The sequence below is a fragment of the Leptinotarsa decemlineata genome, unplaced genomic scaffold (genome assembly GCF_025532065.1).
Source record: "Leptinotarsa decemlineata unplaced genomic scaffold, Ldec_3_MD MMD2_tig00026314_RagTag_RagTag, whole genome shotgun sequence".
Lineage (NCBI taxonomy): Eukaryota > Metazoa > Arthropoda > Insecta > Coleoptera > Chrysomelidae > Leptinotarsa > Leptinotarsa decemlineata.
Genome location: NW_027412684.1, coordinates 6357684 through 6369690, shown reverse-complemented (window position 1 = coordinate 6369690; position 12007 = coordinate 6357684). Strand labels below are relative to the sequence as shown.

The 12007-nt window shown below is 32.9% G+C and overlaps 1 protein-coding gene across 1 annotated transcript in view; it reads right to left on the bottom strand.

Moving 5' to 3' along the window:
• Positions 1-12007, bottom strand: part of LOC111510266 (uncharacterized) — a 47145-nt gene that overhangs the window by 13242 nt on the left and 21896 nt on the right. Inside the window, exon 2 of the mRNA XM_074181410.1 lies at positions 4387-4589. Coding sequence (XP_074037511.1) covers positions 4387-4589 — 203 coding nt within the window. The remainder of the gene's footprint in view (positions 1-4386; positions 4590-12007) is intronic.

Here is a 12007-nt window from a genome sequence, read left to right as displayed (position 1 = left end):
ACCCATCAAAACTAGAAAAACTACTGCAGAAAACAGTCTATGAGAGGAAAACGTGAGAAAATGTGTTAAAATGAAGAAGGAAAGAATGGACAATAAAGGGTACCTACTGTTCGATCGAATACTACATGCGATTATATATTTCAGTTATATTCATCTCAACAACTTGTGGGATAATATTCTTCCAGTTGTATTCGATAGATTTAACGTCGAAATAAAGAGAGACATCATTTATGCCCTATTAAAAGCTGGTTTCATCATAAACTTATGCCAATATGTCGATACAGATACAGAACTCCGGTTCTCTCAGTTCAATGAAAATTGTCAAATTAGTATCTACTGTTCATACAGCGATTACTGCAAACCCCAACAACAATGCGATTTATCGGCAAAAACTTTTTATTGACGTTAGTACATAGGCAAAAATTGACAACTCTCTGGACAGAAATAGTAAAATGAAAAAATATTACAGGGTGGTTTGGTACAAAATTCAAAATAGATTTTTTACCATTTTCGTAAAATTCTCCCACCTGAGAAATATTATTATTCCTAATATTATTTCTCACATAATATCAAGTATTAAATCTGGCAGATTTTTTTTAAATTCTGCCACTCTGCTTTTTGAATTCACACCCGCACTATTATCTTCTTCAACTGGAAGACATGGCGACTGGGATTCTTTTGCAACATGTTCCGATCGTGATTTCACAGAAACATCCGGATCTAAGTATTCCAAAGGATACAGCTTCTGTACTGGTCGAAGAATTTGACCATTCTTAGTTTGAACATGAACCAGGCGAACTACACCATCTTTCCCAGGTAAAAGTTCAATAATTCGACCCATTGACCACTCAATGAGCTTCTGATTGTCGTTACCCACCATAACAATTTCACCAAGGAAGACACTTCGTGATATTTTATTTGATGCAATTTTCAGCGTTCGCAAATATTCATTTCTAAAACGTCGACGCAGATCATCTCTCAACTTCTGTTCGTGTCTAATTTTATGACAGAGAGACTTTCTGCCTATTTGATCACAATCAGGCATACCATACTCATTACCGAGATCATTTGAAAACATAGCAGGATTCAAGGTAACTAGATCTGCTGGATCGTTAGACACATAAGTAATTGGTCTAATATTTACTACACCTCACACTCGCAAACCAAAGTAGATTTGACAAAAAGCCTGCGTCTCCTCTTTTGGTGATCTGACTGATATTTTACAATATATATATATTTGTGTAGCTAAGTTATCAAATTTTCATCTGTGATAATATTACAAATTTGTTGATATCTGTCTTAGCAGATATTCTAAATTTTAAAACGCAGATATTAAAATACGATGAGTGTCAACGATATATATCATAATTATGAATGAAAAAGAACTGAACATCCTGTTCTGAAACTGAGATATCACTCTCTGTGACGGATTCTGCAGAAAAGTTGTTTTTAAAAACCTTCTTTGGATGTATTTTAAAACGCATTTTCAAAAAACTCTGCTGGGATCTATAACAGAACGGTGACGAAACCCTGAATCATCCCGGACACCTCCAATGACAAATCTCTTCCTTAATTGTTCAACTATGCCTACTTTTTGCATCCACACAATAAATGGCGGAATATAAATGGAGGCGAGAGCGCTGGTAATAGCAGCTGTTTGAAAATAAACATCTGCTTCTTGGGAAGGCGTGACTTTGTCGCATTGTGTCCAATGCAGGAGTGCCAACATTATGCGGAGAACAGTGTTCCATGGTTTTATGCGGTGAAACAGCCCCTAATATATCTAGTTACCCGTGCTAATGTGTCTCTGAGCGTTATATAATTGGGATGGAGTGAAGGGAGAGCCGACTGACAATTATACCCTCTCTGGGTTGTATCGACGACATAGTTCCATTCAAATTGAATTTGATATGCCCCAAATGCCATCGATCAGGGTCACTTATCATTGACTGTGCCGGGTTCACATTGATGAAGGTATTGTTGATTTTTTAGAAATATTTTCTGTGAATATAATAACTACCTCATAACGGTGTTCGATGATATTTTATAGTGTGTTACTAGTTACACAGTTCAATAATCAAATCATTTTTCAGTTTTCATTGTGAAATAATCATTTTTAACTATTACTCAATTATTGAAACGTCAAACAGGTTACAAAACTTCATTGTTCACAAATCATTCCAACAAGAGACTATTTTCTATAAGCTTCAAACTTTTGATAACCTAAATTTGCTTTTCCCTGTCTATTATAACTGAAGAAAAAAAAAATTTGTTCTGATATTTGTTGTCATTGAAAAAAGTCTTCCCATTATATCAATTATATGGGAAAGAAAGTTTTTGGCTTTCTACTACTCCATCTTGATACAAAAAAAGGATGAGGGAATCTTCCAAGGAAAGGAAGGAAATAATCAATTTGAAAATAAGTAACTCTATACATGGATGTGTAGATCATGCAAAGAAGTAACTTTCAGATTATATATTCAATTATGTATTACTAATTGTTGCCCGTGGCTTCGTCCGCGTAAAATTTGGTCACATTAAATTTCGTGGCAGACCATTTTGAACAAATAGTCACAATATTATTCTACTAATCCAAAACTTCAGGTTTCCAACTTCAAAACTGACGAAATTCAATACAATCTTTGAACCCCTATTTTTCCACTTTCAGGGTGCAAACTCCTAATTTCCTGTCTTGATGCTTATTTGCGCTATACAAAGAACCTACCTGAATATTTCAAGATTCTAGGTTCAGTAGCTTCGGCTTTACGTTAATATAAGAGCGGGCAACAGATAGTAATTTATATTTTTACTTTTAAAATACAGTGACTAAAAAAATATGCCAGCTGCACTAATTATTGAATAGCTTTGAGAATCGAATTATGTTACCTATAGAGAAATTTCGCAAAACTAACACAACAATCAACGACGTCTGCCATCACGCGTCTGCCCACGTTCGGGTCGCGTTCTCCTCGATGGCACTTCATTGCTTAGACCACCCTTCTGTCCCCAAGCATTGTCCTCCGTCGTCTTACAGTAGACGCGACGCGTAATGGCTTACTGCGATGCATCAAGTTAATCTTATCGTGATAACTTAAACGATTCGTCCAAATCACTTAGTGTAAAAAACAAAGTTTATCTATATTGAATACGTAAAACAACAATTTTATCAATTCTCATGAGAATTTGTCAGATATTCTAAAATGTGCATTGTGAAAAATGTATCCAATTTAATTATATTCATGGCTCAGTATTTTGCAAATTGTGGCTACCAAATAAGAGATAGATATATGCTATCGCGAACTTTTATTCAGAACTATTTAAGATAAACAATCTAACGTTATATTACACAAAATTACATAAAACCTTTGTAAATTGTAGTCTATATGTTATTCTGATGTACAAGCTGTATTTATGTGAAGTTTCATGTAAATCCATTCTCACAAACTTTCACATGTATATTAGTATAGATGGATATAGATTAGTCGAATAGAAAAGTAAAACATGTTTTGGAATGAATTTAAATAACGAATGCTTGTTCCAATTGTCAAATATAAATAACTCATTTGAAATTGTGAATTACATTCTTTCAATAATTTATATAGATTAGGAAATTGTTTCCCGGTATATAAATAAATAATATTTCATATATATATTTTATATACTTCATTGATTTCATGACCTTATATCAAATTGTGTTGAACCAAGAAATCACAAATGATTTTCCATTATATAGATACTCTTCTCGCCAAATTGTAAGTGAGAGAGTCAAAAATGAAGATAAAGAAACTCAAACGAAGAAACAAAACTCGAATGTAACTGAAAAATGATGTCACATTTCCATTATATACTGAAAATATTTATTGAAATAAATAAAGAAGAAATAAAAAAAATCATCACTGAACTTATTCTAAATATATAGAGTCTAACTCAAACTGAGTAGAGCATCTATTATTATCCTCAAGCAAATGCCATATTTGGGATTAATGTGAAAAACAGAAAAAATAGTGATAAAACATATTGAATACAACTATAAATCGGTGCCAATTCTTCAGCAAAAATTATGTCAGTTATTTATCGAATTTGAAAATATAATATTGCGTATATTCTAGAGGAAATATTATTCACAAAGATCAATGTATGAAGAGTAGAAAACTTCCAGAAAATGGTAAAAAATAGTTACCAATTTAAAATTTTTGCAAAGATTATCGACAAAAGTTTTTTCAGATCCAAACAAAAAGAAAAAATATATCCAAAACAACTACTTTTTATTGCCAAGTAACACACAATAAATATGTACAAAAAAACTTAGTCTTTTGATAATAATGAATGACAGTCTTTCTCTCTATATATCTACTTATCTCAGAGAGTATAACTTATTTTACTTACCAGACTCTGGCATTTGAATCCAATGATGTCTTGGTGGATAGGGAATGTCTTGATGGGGGGAGTACATTGAGGTGTCTGTCGAAATTGGGTCAATTTCTTCGCTGTTTTGTCGATCTAATTCCAAGATATCACTAATGGCAAAACCTCCTGGTTGTCTTTGATTGACCATAGTCGTTCCGGTCATTTTCATAGAGTCTAATAATCTGGAACAAACCCAATTATTTTCATCATATAATTGATGATTTTCAATATTCTCTTTCAGATTATAATAAACTAATACCATAGTAATTGATAATCATACATTGAATTTGACAGCAATGAACAGGGGTGGCGAAATTTTTCCCTAATGAAGCCGAAAAATATAAATACTGCAAATATTACCGACAGTGCAGAATATGTCTTTTTGGACAAACAACTGTGCTTTGGTGCTTTTGAAAGCAATTATTTTCATATGTTGAATTAATTGGTGGAGGAGAAGGTTACAATTTTTGAAACAAATGTAGTAAATAACTTATCAGTTATGGAAATAGAATTTCGAATAGAATATTTATGGTTTGGGAGTTTAGTGATGCACATGAAGTTCTGTCGAAATCGAATAACAAATTTAAAAACTAAATGACATCCCAAAGTATAGTGGATGTGATTGAAAATATCATAATTTCAACTGAAATTTGGCAATATAGTTTTCATTTATTGTCTATGACATTTCGTGACATTGCTTACAAATAATATTAATAATACAAATTTTGTAACTAAGATAATAATACATGAGAGGACAGATAATGTCTTCATGGTAAATAAATGGCGATCGGGTTAAGATAACAGTTGTGCACTGTTTCTGTTCTTCCATTGGTTCCAAGAAAGTGGTGAATAACAATTTAGGTGAATGATTGTCAACAAATTTTATTTGAAATAAGGAGAAAGAAAACTGAAGAATGATAGAAATGAGTAAAAAAATGAAAGGGAATATTAGGTCAAGAGAAAAGATTTGCAGGTGCTAAGTTAGATTTACTGAATGTTCAGCAAATACTTTTTGAATTTATAGCTGAATGCTTCTCTGGGTGAATTCAGAAGTGAACTATCAAGTTTATAGATAGATGTATAATGCGACATTGTAGAAGAAAGAACGGCAGTATATTTGTTTGAATTGGTTTGGGTTTGTAAGAATTGTTTGTCGACGAATATTCAGATTGTGTACGTCAGTTCTTTGTGTGAATAGGGGGTGTACCCAACGTGTATATATTGTAGAATATGCTAGCCATATGATGTCGTCGTTTGTTGTACATAGTGAGCCATTTAAGTTGTTTAAGTTTTCCTGTAACTGATATGTGTTCAAATTTACGAATTCCATAGATAAATCGGACACATGATGATTTTATTTTCTGCATACGACATATTTCTGAGCAATTTAATCAAGGGATATACACTGCACCGCACTGGTTAAAATGCGATAGTACTCAATCAATCAATCAAACATTTATTGAATCAGTTTTCCTTCACAATCACATTAGACAAAAAACATAACATCATCATAAAATACTGGCTGATTCAACAGGTTGAACAAACGTAAAAAAGTCAATATAAAACATACATAAGAAAAAGTTAATGAGCTACAATCAAATTGGGATTCAAGGAGAAACTCATCCACAGAGTAGTATGCTTTTTGCAATAGAAAATAGAAAAAACTAGGCATTGTTATTAAACTATAACGAATGAATAATAACCTGCAGTGTGCACTTGAAGATGCACCAGCCAGAATTCTGATTACCTTTTTCTGAATAACAAAAAACTTCATCAGCTTTAGCTGACTGTTCAAGACCATAGGAAATTACTGACTTATTCGAACTGTGGTATAAAAGCTTGAGAACATCAAGAGAGACTGTATGTTTAACCGATGAAGTAAATATATATGTTTATTGAACTTCAGGTTGACACTATCAACATGGAACTTTCAGGTGAGTTCATTATCAATATCGACACCTAAGAATTTAGTACGATTAACTTGATGTAAAGTTTCATTATTTAATCTAACCAAATAGCTTTTATCTATTTATAGTAACAAAATTGAGCATTTGAGATGTAGCAGAATTTAGCAGTAGGCCATTTATAGAAGACCACTCGGAAATTTGATCAGTTACTTCATTAGCTTTGACAATTACTTCGGACATAGTTCCCGCAGATATCAATATGTTAGTGTCGTCCACAAAAATAACAGTAATGGAAGCTTTTGAACAAAATTTTGGAAGATCATTCATAAAAACCAAAAATAAAAGGGGTCCCAAAACAAAGCCCTGAGGTATCTCTCTTGATATACATTTTCTTGCAGAATACATTCCATTCACACAGACCAGCTACTAGACCAGTACCAGTGAATCACACAGCATTTTTTCAATATCAACTCATAAATAAGTACTGTCTTTGAGAGTAGATTGCTTTAAAAGAAGAAAAAGCATTTTTCAGTTTACCAGTTCTCTGAAACGTAAAAATGTATCGATTGTCAATCCTAATAATTTATGAGATGATTCGATAGGTATTTTTGCATCATCGAATATTAAATTCACATGATTTTTCAAAAAGTTTCATACATTTTTATTAGTATATATTAAAGCCACAAGTTTTTTAAAATGTATTTTCAAAGCATGACCAGTTGAAATTTCAAATAACGAACTAAGATAATCATTAATAAACTCTACCGATAACTCGAGATCTGTTAGACTGAAAGAATAACGTATTTGAGTATCGTCCGCATAGAGATGATAGCTACAATATCTCAAAACATTTACAAAATTTGAAGTATATAGTGTCAATAAAAGGGGCCCTAAGATGCTCCCCTGAAGGACACCTGAAAGTAACTTTCGTTAAGGTAACTATCATCCAGTTTTACCATTTGTGTTCTATAATATAAGTATGAAGTTATAAACAAACATAGGTTTTTGTGGTGAAATAGAATTGTTTTTAGTGTGGCAAAACATTTATAATGAATGAATTAAGGTCCGCAGCATGCGATGATAAAAAAGGTTCAATTTTACGAGTTTTGTTGCCAGAAATGAACTCTTGAAATAGTTGATATTGATCTAAGACCAAGTACTTATTCGAAAACTATAGCGAGCCGTGTAACGTAATTTTAAAATTTGTGTAGAAATAAATAGTACTTATAATTTCCTTCAATCCCACCCACACACACGCTCGATCGGGTAACAAACGGGTAGAAAGCGGACCAGAAAAAATAGTTGACTGGAGATGTGGGAAACAGGAAGCAGGCCATTTGGATTTCGTTGGCATTCAGAACGGACCATAGAATTGGAAATATGCATGACCTGTGAAAGAGACCTGACTATTTTACCTTTCGAGTTCCGATTCACAGGTGACAATCGAGTCAAATCCCGTAGAAACGTGGTAAGTCACGTCCGAGCAATTTAAAATGCCATAAACAGGTGTCCTTTAACACTTATTCCAACAATATGCACTTGTATTTGATGGCCTCACAATCAATTTTCGAAGATGTTTATTTTTGTTCTACGAAATGGTATTTGTAACTTAGTTTTTGAAACGAACTTTAGAGTTTCCGCAGTTGACTGAAAAGTGCTGGAAATTTGTACATTCTTAAGAGAGATTAGTAATTAACATCATTTTTTTATCGCAGAATTTTACCATATATTGTTGAATATCAATGTACGCGGAGTGTGTTTTCTGTGACATGAATTTGAATATTTTCCCCTGCGTGATTTCGGTAAATGAACGAACTGAATAGAGCAAATATTTTTTTATTCAACACATAATTATACAAATAACCTTGATGAAAACCGCATGAAAGAGCAATCGGTAGTTTTTGAGTTCAGACAGACAGATAGAAGCATGAGGGAAATGCTTTTCATGTTTCTAGTTGCTCCTTTTCATCCAGTTTGAGGACTGAAATTGCTCCAATAAAACATTTATAAATAGCTGAATTCAACTCGATCATCAAATCTTTTTATTATCCTCTTCACAATTCTCAAGTTACATCGACTAGTCACTCGAAGAAATAAGCTAATCACAGAAATAATGAGGGGATTAGGGATAATTTCAAGGACCTGGCAGGTAGAAATCCTTATGATGGGAAAACCCAGTAATTTCCAAGTGAAATTTGGTTAAGGTGTACAATGGAATATTGTGTAAAGCTAATTATAATTTCTTGTAGCAAGTTTCAACATTTTACACTGCCAAGTCTAGCAGTATAGTGCAATCCTTTAGTAATATCATGCTCTCTCAAAATTTCTAAATTTTGGGTTTGACAGCTTACAAAAATGAATCATGTTCAACCTAATATTACTAATGATATTGTGTTGAGAAGAGTATATATTATTCCATAATAAATATATTCATAATACGTCTGTCTCAAATTTGAGGAGCATTTTAATCGACAGATTTTACAAAATCACAAAATTTTGATTGAGCTCGATTTATTGAATGAAGTGCTATTGTGAATACGAGAATTGCAATATCTAGTTCTTCTGGAAAGATGGGTATTCACTGAATCTCATTTGATTCGTTCTAGGAATCACACGTTGAATGATAAGACCTTGTTAATCCTCAGCTCACACAAGTTTCGACTTTTGACAGTTACCGTTCACTTGGAAACTACAGATGGGAAGAATACCCAATATACAATTTTTTTCAATCAAGAAAAAGTGACTGTATTTGATTTTGTCGAATGATATCGTTACCAAACTTTACAAAAATGATTTTTTCTAGGTGAGAAAAAGTTATACTTCAAAGTTGAAATATAAAAAGTCGTAACCAGTACTGTCAGATGGATTTGAAACCGTTTGCATTGCTGTTTTCTGAAAGAAGAATTTAAATAATTGTTTTCACTTCAAATATCTTTTCAATAAAAAAACTGAATATCTGTAAAATCTTTGAAAACTTTTCTGTTTGATTATATCAATATTATTGATATAATCAGTCGCAATTGAAACTGATTATTTTGACGAACATGTGGGAAATTAAAATAGCAAACGAAAACTTACGTTGCAGAATGAACTGTCTATTTTAGACAAATTGTTGTGATATGGTGTCATTTGAACGTTTATTTTTCATTGCATCGAAATAAATTTCACAATACCGTCTTCAAACATGATTGAATATCAAGGCTTTTTTATTGTTGATGTCTTTATTAGAATAAAAATATTCAAAAAAAATCGATTCAATTGATTCAATTGAGCACCTAATCAGCCATGAAACTTTATCAATTACATAGTAATGAGAAACAAAAATGTTTATAATACAAGTACCCATATTGATTGAGGTGATTTCATTTGATCATTCACAGAGAAGTTTATGAATTATTTCGAAGTGCATTTTGATAAAATTTTCTAGACAACACTAATGATCTAAATTCAATACGGCAATAGGTACGTCTGTATAATCTGTATTGCTAAAGAAAAAACATAAAAGGGCATTTATTTACTTTCATATTGAACAAAGAATGATGATATTTGTTAATTAAATATTTTATCATCTCAATTTAAAAAACTAGGTACGTACATTTCATAATTTTCGTTCTGTTGTCATATAAATAACTAATTCCATTCAAAAGTATTCAATTGTGGGTCAATTGGGGTCAATCAAAGTGTTACTCCAAGTGAAATACAGTACATTTTTGGTCTATTATTTTTGCCATGAAATCAAGGAAAATAACGCACTTCCAAAAGAAAATACTCAATGTGCGTTATATTTCATTCTACATGAAAAATATTTTAATTATTTCGAGTCGCCCATATATAAGTACCTACACCATGAAATTCGAGAATATTTTGAAACATTTTATCATAGAGCTGCAAGAATATTTTTTTAATTATCGTTTCTAATTATGTAACAATCGTATTGAGATGAAACCAAATACCATTTCTAACTGTTCTATTTCTATGGGTATTGTAATTTATTCATTCTATAATTTCTCCATTAGATAATAATTTCTCTCATGAGTAACAGTCATAGAAATGTCAATTGTTAAATCGTTATGAGATTTCAGAGTTGTACAGAGTTAACATTTCCAACCTTAATACGGATACTTGATTATTGTTGGACGATTTGCAAACAAAAGTGTAGATTCATATTCGGCAATTTGTCTATATAATTGGTTTCTGAATGATGTTTTTGTAATGAAAATATTATAAATAGAAAATTCCATAGGACTTTCCATTTTTCTTTAGAACATACACGCGTCAATTAAAACAAATCAATAGGTAGAGGTAATGACTTTTCCCAGAATTTAAAGAGATGTTTTATCGACCTTTTTCTGGGTCTATTCAACTTCCACAATCTGAAAAATTAAATTCTACACATGTAAAAAGCTCTCCATTAAAAATTTTATATTTTGCAGATTGTGGTAAATAAAACTCTGTCGATAAAATTCTGTATCAAGGTTAATACTTAAGAGGCTTTTCACTCTGCTGTGTTTACAATATCTAGGCAAAAATTCAATATATCTCTGAAATCACCACATCAAATACTGTGGTTTATTATTTTGCAATGAACTGAAATTGAAAATTCGAATTGACTTCTTTCGATACTGTAACTTCTGTACAAAAAACTCACACAGTGTTCGTATTGCCTAGGCATAGGTAATTTTTTTATAGCGTGATTTTTGAAAACTTTGTAAAATATATCGCGCAGCTGAAGAAACATCTTTCCATAGATCGTTTTCCAATTATGTGAAAATTATATTGAGATGATGTTTTTACATCGTTATCTAATTGCCAGAGACGTCAGTTGCCAAATCTTTAGAGAAGTAAATAATAAAACTATAGAAAAACTAACCCTGGAAGAGCCGACCGTATTGCAGATGTACACCATGCCCTGGGGAGCAGAGCCGGGGCCCACGGATGTAGCAGAAGAGGCGGCCATGCCAAGAAGGCGGCCGCGGCGTTGGAAACCGCCGCCGCCGTCGTAGGAACCGTCACTTCGGACACAGAATTAGGCGGCATCTTGGAATTCCCGCCGCCACGAGACTTTTCTTTCTCTTCAGCCACTTTTACGATTTCTTCGACACCGGCACTCACGGAAAGAATCCTCGACACTCAAGTGGACTGGCACGCGAACGCTGAAGAGTACTGAAGACTCTGAAGAGTGTTCAAGAGCTGCCCTTCACTCGAGGGCACTCCAAGGCTCTCAGCGTCCGCCAATGGCGTTCCCCCGAATGGGGGTGGAGTCAACAGCCGCCAATCGGCAGAGGAGGCTCTCTTTAGGTCAGATGTTTACGGTGAACAAAGAGACCGGAGCCGGGGATTTGGTTAGAGTGTTTTTCGAGAATATCGTGTGACATTGTGATGTCAATGGACGGTTTTTGCAATTATTGTAGCGGGCATGAATAATATTCGAGATTCTTTGTTGGAGAGTTGCTTTGAATATCTACCCCTTTGGGACGTTCAGCTGTTGTGTCCACTTACTTTTATTTGCTCTTGTTAAGTACCTAGTTCTCGAGAGTTATGAAAAAGAGTTATTTATGGCCACCCAATTGAACTTGTTGAGGCTCGGATTGAGAAAGTTTAAACCAATAAATAATAGTTTGAAAAACCAAAAAAAAAACATGCTTTAATAGCAACATAAACTAAAAAATAAAAAATAATTTGAAACTGATTTG